The 20,190-nt window shown below is 37.0% G+C and overlaps 1 protein-coding gene across 1 annotated transcript in view; it reads left to right on the top strand.

Annotated features, from left to right (window-relative positions):
• Nucleotides 1-20,190, top strand: part of SPPL3 (signal peptide peptidase like 3) — a gene marked incomplete at both ends in the record, with an annotated part of 111,802 nt that overhangs the window by 70,732 nt on the left and 20,880 nt on the right. Inside the window, one exon of the mRNA XM_084253202.1 lies at nt 10,180-10,257. Within this exon, the coding sequence (XP_084109328.1) occupies nt 10,180-10,257 (78 nt within the window). The remainder of the gene's footprint in view (nt 1-10,179; nt 10,258-20,190) is intronic.

Genomic DNA, 20,190 nt, shown 5'->3' with positions numbered 1-20,190 from the left:
GGGGGAATGTTTGGTTTTAGAGGTGTTGCATTTGATGTGATCTTGGTGTGTGTGTGTGTGTGTGTGTGTGTGTGTGTGTATATATATATATATATATATATATATATATATATATATGCAGGTAGAAGTATCCCACAGGCATTGGTGGTTTGTTACTGAAATTCAGTCTTAAAAATTCCATTTGTGTGTGACTAGGAGATAACTGCTCTGGTTTGGCTTGATAGAAGTAGTGGAAGCATGGGCTCCCCTGCTGGCACAGCGGTTGAGCGCTGGGCTGCGAAGCTGCCTGCAGCCTCTGCAGGGCCAGTTCGATCCCCGGCCACCAGCAAGGGTCCCACGTGGCGCTCCTGCCACGCCCGCTGCTCCCCTCAGCAGTGTATTTCGTCAGTCTGCCTGTTCCATTCTCCACTCTGGCTCTGGTGAATTCTCTCACCCTCCCGCGCTTCTGACTGTACCCAGTGCCTGTATAAATAAATAAATCCTTTTTAAAAAAAAAAAAAAAAGTAGTAGTGGAAGCACTATGACTTAAATTGTAAGGCTCCTTACAGTTTCTCACTAGGAGAAGGTTAGCTGCCAGTAAATAATTAACTGTTAACCTGAAACATCCATGTTTATAAGTCATTGGAATTTTCTTTTTAATGTCCAGATTTTGGAATTGGATGCTTTTATGACTTCGTTTCTAAATGCATTTCTATAGCTCTTATCAGCATTAAATTTGAAGAGAATAATTTTCTAATAAGACTAATATTGTGAAAGTCACTTTGCTCTGTTTTTAAAAGCAACATTTAAAAAAATGTTCTAAAGGGTTGGAGGTTTTGTGTGTGTGTGTGTGCGTGCGTGTGTGTGGTAATGGTAAAAATAAAACATAACAAAGTTTACCAGTTTAGCCACTTGTAAGTGTATAACTCAGCAGCATTAAGTAGCTTCACGTGTTTGTGCCACTGTCACCACTACGCATTTCAGAGCCTTTGCATTATCCCAGTACCCTTGTGCAACATCATGCAGCAAGATTCAGCAGACTTTTTCTCTGTAGGACCAGATAGTATTTTGGGCTTTGTGATCCATACGGTCTGTTTGCAGCCAGATGGCTCTGCCAGTGAAGTACTTGAGCTGTGCTTGACTGGCTAGCAGTAGGCCTTACTGTGCCCACCCCTGCTGTGTGATAACCCATAACACTTTCTTTCTCTATTAAAATATGACATTCTGCCAGTTATATAAAGTATCTTTCTTATTAGATTGTAACCTTATGTGACGTTCTTACTATTTTTTGTATCTTGCACACAAGTGATTAAATTTAGTTTATTGTTGAATTTTTATTCAGTAAAATACCAATCCCATTATTCAGCTTAAAGTACGTATTTAGTTTTTCCCCTTAAAATATGGGAAAATGTGAGAGAGAATTATTGTGACCATTATGACATCAGGCAAATGTTTTAGATAAAAATATAAATGCTGTTTCAACATATCCACCATGAAAGAAAAGCTTATAGCATTTGTTAGGCCTGGAATATGATTACTTTCTGCATGTTACATTTGAAGCCAAAATCTTACATAGCAAAAAAAAATTGTAACATCTCTTGGTGTTCTGTGATGTGTTAGAACTATATGTGAGAAAATGTTAACAGTTTGTATATCCAGGCTTGTGGGCAAAGAGAGTGGTTCTCAAATGTGGCCTGTGTGTCCCTGCAGGTTCCTGAGACCCTTGCAACGGGTCTGTGAGATCAGACTGTTTTCATAATGCTACTAAAGTTGTCTTTTTTTCATTTTGACCTCTTTCTTATGGTGAAAAGGCAGTGGCAGGTGAGACCCACTGCTGTGCTATATATCATGAATCCAGGCAGCACGCCAAAGCACTAGTAATCGTATTCTTCACCACTGTCCACGCACTTTTTTAAAAATTGCTTTCACTTAGGACTAAGCAGTAAAAATTACTTTTATTACATCTCAACCCTTGAGCACACATTTTTTATGATAAATGGAAAGATCCCATTAAGCACATATATGCTGAAGTAGCATTGGTATTTTTTTTTTTTTTTATTTGTTTGTTTGTTTATACAAGCACTGGGTACAGTCAGAAACGCAGGTGGGTGAGAGAATTCACCAGAGACAGAGCGGGGAGCAGAACAGGCAGAAGGACCGAAGTACACTGCTGAGGGGAGCAGCGGGCGGCAGGATGCGCGCCATGTGGGACCCTCCTCCGGTGGCCAGGGAGCAGCCGGGGATCGAACCGGCGCTGCAGAGGCCGCAGGCAGCTTCGCAACCCAGCGCTCAACCGCTGCGCCACCGGGGAGGCCCAGCATTGGTATTCTTGAGGAAAGCATTTGTATGATCGTTGGAGATGTTTGCTGAGCTACTTTTTTCTTGGAACATTTTTAGTTCCAAGAAAATTTTTAGTTGAAGAATTACTATTATTCAGACTAGAATATTTGGTAGACAGTTTCTAAAAATTGGATAAATTGAATCTGTCACTTCAAGGGGGAAAAAAATAAAATATGTTTGCTAGTGATAAAATTTGAATTTTTAAGTAATGAGCCTAATTATTATTAAGTAAATTGTTATTAAGTAATAAAGTAAAAGTAATATTAAGTAAATATTAAGTAATGTTATTAAGTAATAATTGGTAATTTGTATGAGCTATCAGTAACCTCAGGAATGGTTTTCAACTGTTATAGAATGAAATGTGACAAAATCTGGAAGAACTGCATAACTCAGTGAACCACTAACTTCCAAAAGACGAATGCCTAATGTTATAAAATCATCCATGGGGAAAAAAATCCATTCACAGTATAGCATGGTCCATTTGATTTTAACATTAGTTTAAAAAACAAAACAAGAAACACTAAGGTTTCAGATTCCATATTGCAGCTAACCTTTAAAAAATTACCACTTGTGGGCCTCCCTGGTGGTGCAGGTGGTTGAGCACCACACAGAGAGGCTGTCCACAGCCTCTGCAGCGCGTGTTTGATCCTGGCCGGCCGGTGAGAATCCCACATGGCAAAGCAGACCTCTCCTGTCTCGCCCGCTGCTCCCCTCAGCAGTGTATTTCGTCAGTCTGCCTGTTCTATTCCCCACTCTGTCTCAGGTGAATCCTCTCACCCTCCCGCTCATCTGGCCTGTACCCTGGTTCTTGTATAAAAATAAATCTTTAAAAAAAAAAATTACCGGGCCTTCCCTGGTGGCGCAGCGGTTGAGCGCTGGGTTGTGAGGCTGCCCGCAGCCTCTGCAGCACTGGTTCGATCCCCAGCCACTGGTGAGGGTCCCACAAAAAAATAAAAAATTACCACTTGTTGGAGTTTAGTGTATTAGGTCTCTGAAAAGATTATTAGAATACCCTCCCTTTTCCAGTTACTCATCTGTATAAACCACATTTTTTTCCTCAGAGTTTAACGAAAGCAACATATGGCAAAAGATTGAATGTAGAAGTAGATGTGAGACTCATGTAGTTATTTTCTATTTAAGCCAGACACTAAAGAGGTTTGCAAAAGTATAAAAGAATGCCCCTCATCTCACCAAATCGTTTTCTGCTTTGGAATATAGTTACTCTTTCCTTAAAAATACAATGTTCACATGTAATGGTTTTATTATACTTAAATGAATTAAATATTTTAAACTTTTCTCAGTCTTCTAGTGGCAAATATCAATCCTTATAACCCATCAGAACAAAAGCTCTTGGGGGTCCTCATTTTAAGAGTAGAAATGGTCTCAGTACCAAAAAGTTTGTGAAGTACTGGTCTAAGGCAATGTCTGTGCAGTGTTGGAATAGTAGTTGCCTGGTTTGTTGGGTGGACAAGAATGCTCTCATTGTATAGCTGAATGGCTGACACATAGAACACATTATAGAACAGTGCTTTCTGTGTCTCAGTTTGGCATGATTTTTAGCAGGAAATGTGTTAAAGGCACTTGCTGGTAAAGCAGTTAGAAATAGATGTTTGACTGTAGAGTAGTTACTAAAGCCCAGCATCGTTTTCTAAAAATTTTAGGGTGTAGAATATAATCTTACACAGAACTTTCTGGTATTTCTTTGTATTTATCTATTAAGACTTGGGGAAATGTAGTTAAAGAGTTAGTGGTTTTCATAATGAAAATATGAAAATATACCATATGAAATATTTCAACTCAGTAACTGACCTATGCTAATAATATCATTTGGCCAGGTACTCAGATTTGTTTTCAGTACATTTAATTAACCTCATTTGGCATTTCTCAAATGCATGTTTTTAGTTTCTTTATGCAATTCAATAGGATTGTCTTTATTTTAGAATGTAGAGTAGCTCCTGTCCTTAACGTGCATCCAAAGTCTCTAGAAACTGACTCGTTGGTAGGAGGGCCTGAGAGAGACAACACATTTCTGTTGATGCTTTGGTAACAGCCTGAAGTATAGGACAGGAAGAGGCTGTCAATAAATGCGATTGCTTGAATTTCCATAAATTAGTCTGACTTCCACCCTTTCACCTTTCCTTATCTACCTGCCCCAGAGACCAGACTCCAAGTCCTATAGTAAAATCCTAGGATCTGCATGTGTTTCTGAAGTACATAGAGATGAATCTTCAGTTCTTAGTGTGTGCAAAGAAAAGAATGGAGATATGAACACAACCGTCTTCTTCATTATCATCAGGGAAAACCTTTAGACATTTTTGAAACTATTATATGCTTATTTGAATGTACTTATAAAGTAGGTAAAAAGTGGCCCTCCTTCAGGAGAGCAAGGGTGTGTGTGTGTGTGTGTGTGTGTGTGTGTGTGTGTACACATACACAAACAAATGTTGGACAAAGTGATCTATTTGGCAAAGCGGGAAAAAATTGTGAGTTAAACCCTAGTGCCCACCAAAGTTTTAAAAAAGTGACTCAAGAGTACAATTTTCCCTGGTTTGATTAAATCAAGCAGAGAGTCTACCCCCATAATGACTTCATCTGTCTCTGCTAATATGAGACATTTCATATCTGAAATGCTGGATGATTAAAAGAAGAAAACTAATATCCCTTTTTTCAGTAGCCTAGAGACAGTGTCATCTGTCAGTGCTGGTTTATTTAACTGTAGTATGTCGATGATCAGCCAATTGAGTTATTTGTGAAAGCCTATTTCTGGTAATATTACTGTGTTGTTGATTTTTGTTAGGAAACGCACAATGCAAAAATCTTGAAAATAGAAATTACTTGGGTCTTCAGGTTAATCTAGGCCAAAGAGGATTTTATAGAGACCAGAAGGATGTAAAGGCTTGCCAGGGAAGGTGAAATAGCTAGTTAAGGTATAATTTAAGATAGAAACTGGAGCTGCTTCTCCCAGGGTGAATGGTTAGTAGAAGAGCCACTGCTTCCTTTCTGTAGCAGGCCCAAGTGCTGTCTTAATAGTAAAATGCACATATTTCTATTTGAACTTGATACAATCAATCTCTAAAGAAATCAGCTTAAATGATTCATAAAATACAGTGCATGTATGCCAAGAAGTCCCTAAACTAGAGAATTTAAGTGACAGAAAATTCCCTGGGACAAGGGAAAACTTTGTTATAAAGTTATTTTAGGATAGCAGAATGTTCTGCTACATTCAGTATTTGTAGCAAGATGTGCTGATATGGTCACATTTGTTAAGCAAAGATTATTTTCCAAAAATGCTTCCTATACACATTTAAACTATTATGCACAATGTCAGTGTTTTATAATTCCTCTAAGCTAAGTAGTTGTTGTTTTAGAGTGCATCTCCCAAGTTCTTTCCAAAGCTATATTCACAGGAGATGTGAATGTTCATTATCCTGAAGTGGCCATTCAATATCTTTACATGTGGGATTCCATGGTATGCGTTCAGTAAAAAAGGCAATCAAAATGTTTCCATCGTCACTAGTTCTTAAATTGGCTAAAAAGAGAGGTATGAGCAAAGTCATCCATTTGTTTCTCACGAGAAATAACAATCTACCATCCAAATTCAGAAAGCTAAGTGAAAGGAAAAAAATATGAAACATTTATAGATACTGCTGCTGTTAATAACTCAGATGAGAATTTTTAGACCTGTTTACGTAGTTATAAAGTTGTGTTCATTGGACTTAGAATGTCCTCTTTATAAAAAAAGATATATGTATTAGAAAGTTTTCCATGTCTTAGTTTTATAGCAAAAGGACAGAAAGTTAATAGAAAAGAATAACATCCTTTAAAACTCATCCATAGTTGAGTTTAAAAAGAGCAAGTTATAGAAGAATATGTATATTTCCAATTTTACAGAAACACAATTTACATGGAAGGATAAATAGTATAAATAGTGTCTGCTCCTGGGGTTGGGATGTGCAGAGGAGTAAAAGACGCTTGTATACTTATACTTTATATACTTGCCCCCTTTTTTTTTAATTTTTACAAAGTTATCTTTGTAATTTTTTGAGAGGAAAATTGATAAGATTTTAAAATGTAAATTGCCTAAAGTTAATCCATGTTCAATATTTTGTACAGGTGTCCTTCATTGTCCACAAGTAGAGTGTTTCCTCTTTGGTATGATTTGGTTTTGCAGGCATGTGGGGACATTTGAAATTTTTTCACATAAATTAGGGATAATAATGTTCTAGGGCCAAATCATACCATAACCTACCAAAAAACTAGGAAAACTGTAGTAAACTCTTTATTAAAAGGCTTTTTATAAAATTCAGCAATGTTAATTTGAATTGAAAATACATGAAATTTCAAATAACACCATAATTTATAAGCTCCAATTATGTAATATTTGGTATAGTTTGCAATGCTTATAAACTTCTTTTAAAGTTTTATTATAAATTACAAAACACTATGAACCAAAATACCATATTAGGAGTCAGCTTTTTTTTTTTTTTTTAAGTTTCTTTTTTTCTTTTTTTTTTTTTTGGTTTATTTATTTATTTATACAAGCACTTGGTACAGTCAGAAGCGCGGGAGGGTGAGAGAATCCACCAGAGCCAGAGCGGGGAGCAGAGCAGGCAGAAGGACCGAAGGACACTGCTGAGGGGAGCAGCGGGCGGCAGGAGAGGTCTGCGCACCATGTGGGACCCTCGCCGGTGGCCGGGGAGCAGCCGGGGATCGAACCGGCGCCGCAGAGGCCGCGGGCAGCTTCGCAACCCAGCGCTCAACCGCTGCACCACCGGGGAGGCCCAGGAGTCAGCTTTAACCAGATCCTCTGGTATAGATTTATTGGAAAAATAAAATGATTGGGGGCCTCGTTGGTGGCGCAAGGGGTTAAGACAAAACCTGTGAAGCTATCTGTAGCCACTGCAGCACGAGTTCAATCCCTGGCCAGGGAGGTGACCCACCTGGCTCAGCAGACCTCCCCTGACTTGCCCGCTGCTCCCCTCAGCAGTGTACTTCAGTCAGTCTGCCTATTCTGTTCCCCACTCTGTCTCTGGTGAATCCTCTCACCACCCCATACTTCTAGCCTGTACCTCGGTTCTTGTATGTATAAATAAATAAATCTTAAAAAAAAAAAAAAGTAATGGCGCTTAAAAAAAATTAAATGACTGGCTTGTCAGAAAAGTCATGAATCATTTTTTTTCTGTATTTTTCAAGCAAAAATGTGTCATGATGGGCCTCCCTGGTGGCACAAGGGGTTAAGCACAGCACTGTGAAGCTGTCTGCAGCCTCTACAACATCAGTTCAATCCCCTGCCGACCAGAGAGCTACCCTACCCACATGGCACAGCACACCTTCCCTGTGTCACCTGCTACTCTCCTCAGCAGTGGTTTCAGTCAGTCTGCCTGTTCTGTTCCCCTGCTGTCTCTGGGGAGCTCTTGTATGCATAAACAAACAAATCTTTTTAAAAAATCTTTTTAAAAAGTGATTTTTCCAACAACCCAATATCCTGCTTAGAAAAAAATCACTAAATATAACTTTTTTCTGACTCTGCATTTAATTCTGTAGTGGGGCCAATTTCTGTAAGGTATGGAGATGAAAATTGGTAGCCCTGCTCAGCTTCCTCATAAGGTATTTTGTATAGGATAAAGCCCCTCTTTGTAAGATGTTGAGTTTGGAAAGTTCAGATGATTAATCAACCTTTTAGGTAATGACAGTGTGCTTCAGAATACAAGGGGAACAAAAAAGTCAAGTCGTCATAATAAAACACTATCAAGGAAAAGTTCTTTTAAAAAACAAAACCCTGCAATTCCACTCCTAGGTATTTACCCAAAGGACACAGAAACATCAATTCCAAAGAACACCTGCACCCCTATGTTTATAGCAGCACTGTTTACAATAGCTAAGCTTTGGAAACAACCCAAATGCCCAAAAATAGATGACTGGATCAAGAAGATGTGGTACATATACACCATGGAATATTACTCAGCATTCAAAAAATATATAAACACATGCAATTTGCAGCAACATGGATGGCGCTGGAAGGGATCATGCTCAGCGAAATAAGCCAGAAAGAAAAAGAAAAATACCGGATGGTCTCACTCATAGCAGGAATTTAGAAAACTTAAATAAGGGACCAGGAAAATGAATAACTATAAGAAAGTGAAAATCAAAATCAACAAACAACTATGAACCAGAGACACTTTTTGGGGGGTGAGGGGTGGGAGGGGAGGGATTGGGGTCAAAATGGGGGGGTTGCAATTGTATGGGGAATATAAAAATAAAATTTATTTTAAAAAAATAAAAAACAAAACCCTGTCTTTGTTTTTCATAGCTCTGGATTTGGGGGTAGGGGCTTAATCATACAAAAGGCTGCTCAATCATACTTCTAATTGAAGATTTTTATTAAGTCAAAAAATTAATGTAGGGCCTCCCCTGGTGCCACAGGCGGTTGAGCACCGCGCTGTGAAGCTGTCTGCAGCCTCTGCAGCGCCAGTTCAATCCCGGCCGGCCGGTGAGGGTCCCACATGTCTCAGCAGACCTCTCCTGCCTCCCCCGCTGCTCCCCTCAGCAGTGTATTTTATCAGTCTGCCTGTTCTGCTCCCCACTATGTCTGTGGTGAATCCTCTCACCCTCCCATGCATCTGGCCTATACCCCAGTTCTTGTATAAATAAATAAATAAATCTTTAAAAAAATTTAATGTAGGGGCCTCCCCAGTGGCGCAGCGGTTGAGCGCTGGGTTGTGAAGCTGCCCGCAGCCTCTGCAGCGCTGGTTCGATCCCCGGCTACTCCCCGGCCACCGGAGGAGGGTCCCACATGGCGCGCAGACCTCTCCTGCCGCCCGCTGCTCCCCTCAGCAGTGTACTTCGGTCCTTCTGCCTGCTCTGCTCCCCGCTCTGACTCTGGTGAATTCTCTCACCCTCCCACGCTTCTGACTGTACCCAGTGCTTGTATAAATAAATAAATAAATCTTAAAAAAAAAAATTAAAAACAGGTGCCAACATTTAAAAAAAATTTAATGTAAATGAAAGCTATTGACTTACCAATTTTCATCTGTCAGGTTGGTAAAAATTCAAAGATTAGGCAACACTCACTATTGACAAAGCTTTGGAAAACCGGAATTCTAGAATCCGTTACTGGTATGCATGTAACATGAAACAGCTTCTCCAGAGGCAGTTTGGCTATCAGATTGCTAGTGCCTTTCCCCTTTGACAGTCTCTTTTTAGAAACTTTGTGCTACACAGATGTGTCATTGCAAGTAAGTTACAGGGCTCTTATAGAATTGTTTATAAATGAATTTTTGGAAGCAGCCTTAGTGTCCACCTGAGAGATTTGTTTAAAACAAACTGGTATATCCACACAATAGTATACTCTGTAGATATTTAAAGAAAATAGGAATAAAGCAGGGAGAGTTCCTATAGGACACTCAGATGGAGAAAACCAGTGGGCAGTTATAAAAATGGCAATGGAACTCAGGAAAGACATACAGGCTTTACCTCATCGCAGAGTAAAATGCTGTTGATAATTAAGTAGGCTGATAGTTTGGTCCCTGAGACTTTTTCACCACTGGTGAAGAGTTGTTGGTTATTTTGATACTGGTTTGTTGTTTTTTTTCATTGTGAGTGATTGTTGTAAGCATATATTTTATACTATAGAGAGATAGAATTTGTACATTGATATCACTTAACATCTTGTGATATTAACTGAAATCTACACATTGACCCTTTGTTAAACTAACAAATCCCATTTTGCTTATTTTGTTAATGCTCATTTATTCCCTTTTTCTCCAACACTTAATGGAATTTGTAGAACCCCATTAAACTGTGAACTCCATGAGGACTTGCTGCCATGGGATTTAATTTTTTTTCTCTTTTTTTCTCTAGGGCCTATTCCCTGGTGGATTCCAGTCAAGTGTCTACATTCCTGATTTCCATTCTGCTTATAGTCTACGGCAGTTTCAGGTAAGATGCTCTCAAAATAGGACTTTAATGGAGGTGCAAGAAGCACTGCTCTGGTTGTTGGCACAAAAACTTAATTGCTCTGTGACGAGAAACCTGACTTTGACAGGAATTGAGTTACAGTGGAATAATTCTGATATTTATTCTTTAGTTGGCTGCTGTTAAGACATTTCTTGGTTTTGCTTATGACTTTGGCATTTTAGTGCAAACATGCTTAAATTCTGATTCTGAAAAGAATAATTAGCATAAGCTCCCTCATTGGGACAGTTTAGGAGAGAAGCCTTGACAGGGAATCTAGAGTCTCAAAAGGAACAAAAGTTTTTCTTAATGCAGTGTTCTCAAGTTTTTCTTAAAGGTATTGACATAGGTTGAGCCATATGAAATTTCCAGTAGTCAACTTTTTTGAACTAAAAATCTTTTCAGCCTACTATTAGGATTGTGCGGTAACATTTACTAAAAGTTCCCTCTGCTGACCTTTGACTGCTGGTGAAATTCCCACCCTCAATTCATCAATGCTGGTGAAATTCCCAGCCATAGAAACAGAAAGGAAAGTCAGAAGTCAGACACGCACTTCCATCTTACTTTCACTCTCATTACTCGAGAGTAGTTGTGTAACTCAAATAGTTTGTGACTGATAAAAAGATAAAGGCTGTCTAAGAAATTTGAAATTGAAAATTAGAGAAGTGATTATGATAGGCATAGGAATTTTGAACTATCTGATATTTATCTGGATTTTAATGGGTTACTTGGTAGAATCACCACTTTCCAGACTTTAACTCAACACTGGATAGAATGAGTAAAATACTGTTGGAAATTCCAATCTCAGCTGATGAAAGTTTTAATTATTGACACTAATTCAGAGTCCTAGGTTTATAACTAAATTTAGGAAGCATTAATCATGTCAGAACAACATAGAACCTTAGCAACATAATCTTGCTAAAAGGCCGTCATTAAAAAACTTTAGACCCACAACTCTAATACTGCATTCATTAATACAAATTTCTTTTACTTGGTAAAATGTTACCAAGTATACTTTCAGTTTTAAGTCACTTATATTTTGATTATTTGCACCTAACAAAAGTATTTTCGACAATCATCTTTATACTATTTGGTAATGTGTTGTTTGTGGTATATATTAGTCCATTATTATTGAACCATTTGTGTTACTAAAAAACCATCTTTTTATGTGTTCTTCTTTTGTTCATATCCTTATGATAGATATCCAGAAGTTGAAATATTTTGCCATTGAGTATGAACTGGCGCTTACTACCTGTTGCCATGTTGTTTTCCACATGGAAAAGAATTTTTTATACCAGTTTTAGGATGGATGAGTTTCAAAAAAATTTTATATAATAATTATACAATAGAATCCTATCCTGTAGATGGAAAGGATTTTTCTGGTGAACCTCCTTATTCTACAAATGAGAAAACTGAAGCCCAAATAGATGAGTAGCTTGACAAAGATGTGCAAATATTGATACCTCATACCAAATCTGGATTGGATCCCAGTTCCCAAGATTTCTGGCCTGGCACCTTCTATCCTTTTTACTATAATAGTTTCTGCAAGGTAAATCATGATGCCTTTAATTATACATTTAAATTGACCTCACTGCTTGTGTATGGAAGTGTTTCCTTCTCTTCCTGCCTTCTGGAAAAGATTATATAAAATTGTGGTATTCTTTAAATATTTGAAAGTATTCATAGTGAAACCTCCTAAAGTTGGTCTTGTCTTTGTGGGAAGGTTTTTGGTTTTTTTTTTTTTCCCTGCTTTGTTCACTTTTTTTTCCAAAGTGTTGGTAAGGGGTTAAAAAATTCTTTTTGTGGTGGTTAAATATACATAGCATGAGATTTACCATTTTAAACAGTTTTTAAGTATCCAGCTCAGTAGTAGATAAGAGCATTTTTAAACATTTTTATCATATTATTATAGTCATTGTATTACTAGAAAGATAACTCATTGTGGTTTTGATTGCATTTCCCCAAAAATTGAGATTAGGATGTTGAAAAGATATTGCGCATCTTATTATGTGCTTATTAGGCCATTTGTTGTTGTTGTTTTTTTGGTGAACTGTGTATTCAAATCCTCACCCATTTTTAAATTGGGTTGTTCATCTTATATGAGTTGTAACAGTTCTTTAAATATTCTAGGTACAACTTCTTTCTGTCATGATTTACAAATATTTTTCTCCCAGTCTCTAACTTGCCTTTTCATTTTCTTAATAGTGTCTTTCTGTAAACACCTTTAATTTTTATAAAGATTAACTTAACAATTTTATGTTTCATGGAACATGGCTTCGGTATTATACCAAAGAACTCTTTGGGTACAAATATTTTCTCCTGTTTTCTTGACGTTTTGTAGTTTTACTTCATATTCATATATATATATATATATATATATATATATATATATTAAGATTTATTTATTTATGCATACAAGAACTGGGGTACAGGCCAGAGGTGTGGGAGGTAAGAGGATTTACCAGAGACAGAGTGGGGAACAGAACAGGCAGACTGACTGAAATACACTGCTGAGGGGATCAGCGGGCGAGTCAGGAAAGGTCTGCTGCACCATGTGGGTTGCTCCCTGGCTGGGGATCAAACTCATGCTGCAGTGGCTATGAATAGCTTCATAGGTTGCATCTTAACCCCTTGCACCACCAGGGAGGCCCCTTATATTTTTTTGTATATGACATGAAGGACAAATCTAAATTTACTTGTTTGAATGTGTCTGTCCAGTTATCCCATCACCATTTGCAGACTGTCCTTCACAGTGCTGTGAAGCTGTCCGCAGCCTCTGCAGCGCTGGTTCCATCCCGGCCTGCTGGCGAGGATCCCACATGGCTAGGCAGGCCTCTCCTGTCTTGCCCGCTACTCCCCTCAGCAGTGTATTTCGGCAGTCTGCCTGTTCTGCTCCCAGCTGTGTCTCTGGTGAATCCTCTCACCCTCCTGCGCATCTGGCCTGTACCCCGGTTCTTGTATAAATAAATAAATCTTTAAAAAAAAAATCACTTGACAGTCAATGTAAGATTTGTCCTGGACTCCCATTTCTGTTCTGTCTCTTCTCAAGCCAGTAACATGTTTCTTGACTGCTGTAGCTTTTATAGTAAGTGTTGGAATTCAGTAAGATAACTCTTACAACTTTGTTTTCAAAATCATCTGGCTGCTCTGGAATCTGTGCATGTCCATGTAAATTTAGAGCGATCTGGTCAATTTCTACCCCAAAAAGAGTCTGCTGAGATTTTAATAGGCATTGTGGATCAACAGGTCTTTTAGGAAGAATTGCTTTCTTACTGTATTATCTTAATATCTCAGTATCATTGAGTCTTCCAATTCAGGGACCTAGAATGTCTTTCTGTTTCTTTAGATATTCTCTAATTTTTCTTAGGATTGCCTTATAATTTTCAGTGTACAAAATGTACACTACTTTTATTAGATTTACTCTTCAGTATTTTATTCTTTTTAATGTTACTTTTTATTGCTATCATTTTGGATTGTTTATTGCTAAGTGCATAGAACTGTAGCTGGTTTTTCTGTGTTCTGATACCCTGTAGCTTTGTAGAACTCATTTATTAGTGCTCACAGTTTTTCGTGTATGTATTCCTTGGGATTTTCTATACACAGGATAATGAGGTCTGCAAATAAATACAGTTTTGCTGCGTCCATTTAAATCTGAATACCTTCAATATTTCCCCCCTCCTTTCTTCCTCCTTATTGTACAGGCCAGAACTTCTAATACCATGTTGACTAGAATGACAAGAGCACACATCCTGCCTTGTCTTATTCCTAATCTTAAGGGGAAAGCTTTTAGTTGCTTCCCATTAAATATGCTGTTAGCTATCGGTTTTTCATAAGTGTCCTTTATCAGGCTGAAGAAATGTCCTCCTGTTTCTAGTTTTTGGAAAGTTTTTAATCATGAATGGATATTGTATTTTGTCATGTTTCAATGCATTGAGATCATCATGAAGTTTTTGTCCTTTATTAATATGTTTTAATATATTAATACCTGAATCTTGAATCAACCTTGGTGTTCCCTGGATAAATCCCACTCATTCATAATATGTAATAATTTTTTTACATTGTCAGCATTTTGTAAAGATTTTTGTGTATAATCATTAGGGATATTCGTCTATAGTTTTTTGTTTTGTGTTTTTGTTATCTGGGTAATATTGGCTTCATTGAACGAGTTGGAATAGTAATATAAAGTTCTCCCATGTAAAGTGTACAGTTCAGTAGTTTTAGTATAGTTATAAACTTGTACAACCATAAACATCCCAAAAGAAACCATGCACCCATTAACCATCATTACTGTCCCTCTTTTCCTTGCTTTAGGCAGCCACTAATCTGTTCTCTGTCTTTATAGATTTGCCTGTTCTGGACATTTCATATAAATGGAATCATAAAGCATGTGGCCTTTTGTGACTGGCTTCTTTCACTGAGCATAATGTTTTTAAAAGTTTATCTATGTTATAACATGTAGCAGTACTCTGTTGCTTTTTGTTGCCAAATACTACTCTGTGGCTTCTCTATGCATCAATTGATAGCTATATTGCTTGTTTACATATTTTGGCTTCTATGAACATAGATTTTTAAAAGTAAGAAGCAAAACTTAGGAGAAAACTTTGTGCCCATAGATTAGGTAAAGAGTTCCGTGGTATAACACCAAAAACATCCACAAAACAAAAGAATGGCTAATTAAACTATAGAAACTGCAAACATGTTTACATTTTAACAAACACTATAAAGTACAGGTTTTTGTATGACTTAAGTTTTCATTTATCTTTCGTTTCCTAGGAGTGGAAATGCTGGGTCATTGTTCAACATTTTGAGAAATTGTTACTGATTCCTGGGGCAGCTATACCATTTCACATTCTTACCAGCAATACATGAGGTTCCAGTTTCTCTGATTATTTATCTGTCTTTTTGATACTCTGCTGTTCTGGTGGATATCAAGTGGTATCTCATTGTGACTTTGATTTTCGTTTCTTTAGTGACTAATGATATTGAGCATCTCCATTTATTTACGTAACCATCTTAATGTCCTCTTTGTTAATGTGACTGTTCAGGTTTTCTGCCCATTTTAAAATTAGATTGTCGTCATATTGTTCACTTTTGAGAATTCCTTATATATTGTGGAGACAAGTCCTTTATCATAAGATAAATGTTTGCAAAGAGTTTCTCTAAACCTGTGGGTTTGTCTTCACTTCATATATTTATAATTGTTATATTTTCCATGTGGGTTGACTGAGATAAAATATTCTTTATCCCTAGTAACAATTTCTGTCTTAAAAATTCTTACTTTTCTGTCTGATGTTATTTAGCTAATTCCACCTTTCTCCATAAGAGAAGCAGATATTTTGTGGAAACTTGATATACAAAGCAGATGCAGTATGTCAAGAGACTAATGATGGTTCTAGCTTGACTCCCCCCACTGTTTAATTTTGGGCAATTTCAGATCCCTGTCTTACAAAGTAGTTACTTAGTGATAGTGGTATAGTACTTACTGACTGTTCTGACTTGTACAGCTGTCTCTCTTTAAGCTTTCCAGAATGGGTTGTAGGAATATTGTTTTACTGGTACTTAGCCAAATATTTTTACAAAAAATTTCACATCTTTGTCTTCTACATGCTTAATAAACCATACTGACAATTACTGGTTTGGTAGGGCAAAACTTGTCAAATATTGGCAGTTTTATATAGTTCAACCTGATAATTCTTTTCGCTCATCAACTTAGCTATGTAGGGTTTCTGTGTATGCTTATTCTCAAAAATCTTTTTGGTAGCAGTAATGAAAATTGCAATAGTTGTTGAAGCAAAGCTAGTAGCAAAGTAATTTCCTTGTTACTTTAATAAAAACAAGAGATTTCTAGATGAAGGACTGGCTTTCTAAGTTATTCATTTTTAAATGCTGGTAACATTTTGAGAACCAGTTCACTGATACTTACCCATTACAATTCTGTTGAAACTCTCCTAGAGTACCCAGTTTTCCCTTCTGTGAAATTAAAAGAGTTTCCCCTCAGTCTTCATTCTTGATCTGTTCTTGATGGTTTACCACCACTTACTACTACCTTCATGTAATCTTTCATATAGGACATGCACAGGAAAACTTTATTGAAATTTTTTAAAGATATATTTTTATTTATGCATACAAGAACTGGTGTATAGGCCAGAGGTGCTGGGGTGAGAGAATTCACCAGAGACAGTGGGGAGCAGAACAGGCAGATCTACTGAAATATACTGTCGAGGGGAGCAGCGGGCAAGACAGCTCAGGTCTGCTGCACTGTGTGGGTCAGCTCCCTGGTTAGTTCCCTGGCACTGGGGATCAAACTGGTGCTACAGTGGCTGCCTATAGCTTTGTAGTGCCTTCGCTTACCCTCTTTAACTACCAGGGAGACCCTCTTTTTGAATTTTAATAGCACTGTCCTTATTGCCCAGCTACGTAAGTTCTTGTGTCCTCTGATTTGGGACCACTAAAATATATTTGTTCATTTAAATGATCATGTTTATTTAGAACTGTGAAAACGTGGGAAGGTCATAAAATACTGGATAAAAGATTTTTTAATTGTACTGGTTACTTCCTACCAGAGTTTCACATTTCTGAGTTCAGAGAAGAAAGTTAAAGCTAATGAAACTATATTCTAAAAGCCAAAACAAATTCTCTGTTTTGGAGTTAGGAGTTACAGGCCAAAGGTAACAGATCTGAGATAATTTAAAAGGTAATCAAAAGGAAGATAATACTTGATATATTCTTTAATAAGTATATGTATAGTGGAGAGTATATATGTAATACATGTATGTAAAGGTGCTGTAGAAAGAAATAATGGGCCTTTTATAACTATATTAACTATATTTGTGCTCGCTTCGGGAGAGTATATATGTAATACATGTATGTAAAGGTGCTGTAGAAAGAAATAATGGGCCTTTTATAACTATATTAACTATACGTATTATGTATTATACATATAATGTATAATATATACGTGTTAATAAAACTGCAGAGATAGTAAGAGCATATAATAACGCTCTTTATAGGATTGTTTTTCCTTTTATACTAAATGCATATAATTGTAAAGTTAGACTAGGCTAACCCAAACAAATGCCATGAAGTTTAAGTGGTATGTGGTATGTTTATTGTGCTTGAACTGCTCTTTTCTGCCATCTCACAATCTGGGCTGTTTTTTAAGACCTATAAAGAAATCAAAGCTAATTGGATTATATAGGGAAAGGTTATATGCCTTATAATGTATATGAATAAGTTCCTTTATGTTTTAACAGTTTTCACCAATTCTTTTTAAAATGTCCCGCTAATAAAAACCACTACAAGTTTTCTAGGAACACATATTTAGCTTAAAGGCAATTCAGCCATATGGTATTTTTACCTCTGTCCCCTTTACTAAGCCTGCTTCCAATATTAGGATGATCAAAACACATGATATTCTTAAAATATTAAGATAAAAATTTCCAGTTTACCCTCTCCTCCAATATTCGGTGTACTTTGTTATCAAAATTCAGTGAATGAGCAAGTATAATTTTCAGTAATTGTTCTCAGCTTCATTTTGCTTCCTGCAATCATTTGTTTTTGCTCTGCCCTGTTAAAATAAGTTTCAGTCTATTCACTAAATTTTTGCAAGTTGTGATGAGATAAAGTAAATTATCAAAATGGAGCCAAAGAAAATAAAAGGTACAAGTGAAGACAAAATAGAGCCAAAAGTGTCTAAAAGTTCCTATCTATTGGCCAACACCCTTACTGCTGGTGACCCACAAATACCACAACACACTTTCTGGCAGCTAACTTTAAGAAAGAAAGAAATTTAACACTTCACAATGCTCTTGAATAGAAAGAACCTAGTTGTTCGGGTAAATTGTAACTGTTCTTGATCTTAAGATCAGACAGATCTTTATCCCAAAGAGCTTCATAGAGAGGCTACAACATTGAGTTTCATAGTATTGTATAACAGACAATAAGTGTTTGTTGAATGAATTATAGTACCCTTCAATATAAGCTGGCAGTATTGTATGAAAATACATTTCAGCAAAAGCAGTTTTACATAATTGAAAGTGAAACCAGTAGCAGAAAGCTGTGGTCCAGAGGGCTAACTTACTAAGATACTTACTCTGGATATTTTAGAATATCCAGAGAAATGAATGGATTGTTAGTTCAACTGATTTTTCCTGAATATTGATCTCTTGATACATACTGTCAGGATTCCAGACATGTACTCTGTTGCTGGCTGAATATAGACCTTCTTGTCTTAATGGTACTCACAGAGCATTTGTATTTTTATCAGAACCAAGGAACCTAAAATATAAAAAGACCTGCCTATAAGCCCTTATTTTTCCTTGTCCTGAGCAAGCAGTGAAAATTCTCTCACAGGCCTAATACCTTTCTCAGAAAGTGCTTTGTAATCATTCTAGTACATAGGTAGTTGGTTTCCTAAAGTTATATTTCTTACAGCCAAATTAATTTTAGCCTGAAAAGAAATTTAGAGCAAATATAACAAGTTCCTCATCTCGGCCAAAACAAAATCATATTAAAGTACTTAGAATAGTAAACTACTTCCTAGGGTAGTGTCTGTAGTGTAGTGATAAACTACTTGTGAAATGTACATCAAGTGACACTGCAATTTATACCTACATACTAATTTAAATGTGAAGAATTTTGATCAGTTGTCATTTTTTCAGCATTAATTAGCTAGCATGCTCAGTTTTCAGTTGGAACCCACCCAATTCAGGATAAAACCTTGTCATCTGCTTGTATTAGTGCTGGTCTGTAATAAGACAGGATATATGCAACTCATGGTAACTCAAGGAAGGATACTTTGTACCTTTTTTTTTTTTTTATGAAATAAAGCCATATATACTAATATGATAAAAATACCCTTGGCATACTACCAAATGAAAAATTAATTGAAGTTATTTATATTTAGCCTTTAAGGAGAAAATAAATGTGTATCTCTCTTGATATAAGGATAATGGGAGTCTGTTTTGTGGCATTCACCATTGTTTAAATTTTTTTAATAATCATGGGGAGTGGGGGAAAGTTGATTGTTTTGGAAGGGGATAGAATACAGAAAGGCAGGGCAGTATAATAATACCTAGGTGTCCTATGGTATAAGGGTAATAACATTAGTTTAGTTTGTATTAGTTTGCTAGGGCTGCCATAACAGTCAGTTGAGGAACTTAAAGAATATAGTTCTAGAGGCTGTAAGACCAAGATCAGGTGTTAGCAGAGTTGGTTTCATTCTGAAACAGCTTATAGATGACCGTCTTCACATGGCCCCCTCTCTCTGCACATGTCTGGTGTGTCTGTATCTCTCTCCTAGTCTACTGCAGTCATATTGGGCTAGGACCAACCCGAACTCCATTTGATGTAATTACTTCCTTAAAGGCTTTAATCTCCAAATATAGTCACATTCTGAGGGCAGGGGGCAAAAGTGTAGTTCAATCCATAAAAATCTCTGGAAGGTAGGGATGATCATATAATTTACTGTCCAAGCCAAGACACTTTCGATTGTGATTTGTGATCAAACTACTTATAGACTTAGTCTATGAATCAAAAACAATCTTGTTTCTGAAGTACCTAGCATAGCACCTAATAATATGAAGTCAGTGAGGGTTAGGTGTTATTGTTTTCACCCTCAGGGAGTTTTCAGCAGCTTAGTTGGAAGGCCATCTGTTCTACCTGAACTCTTACTAGGTTCTTGATCAATGATTGGAAATTTGTCTACCTGTTAGAACTTGATCCTGTTCAGTCATAGTTGATGAAAAGACTAATAAAATTAGCAATAATAAACACCTTAAGTTTGCTGTCAGCTCTGCCAGGTAGGTAACTGTTATGGGACCCCAGTCCCAGTAGCCTTTGATCTTGTCAAACTGGAATATATAAATCTTCCCTGTTTGAGCAAATATGTGGAGCCCCACAACCTCATTTAACCAGATG

This window comes from Talpa europaea, assembly GCF_964194135.1.
Source record: "Talpa europaea genome assembly, chromosome: 14".
In the NCBI taxonomy this organism is placed as follows: domain Eukaryota; kingdom Metazoa; phylum Chordata; class Mammalia; order Eulipotyphla; family Talpidae; genus Talpa; species Talpa europaea.
Note: the sequence above shows the minus strand (reverse complement) of the source record. Positions and strands in the feature narration are given on the sequence as shown.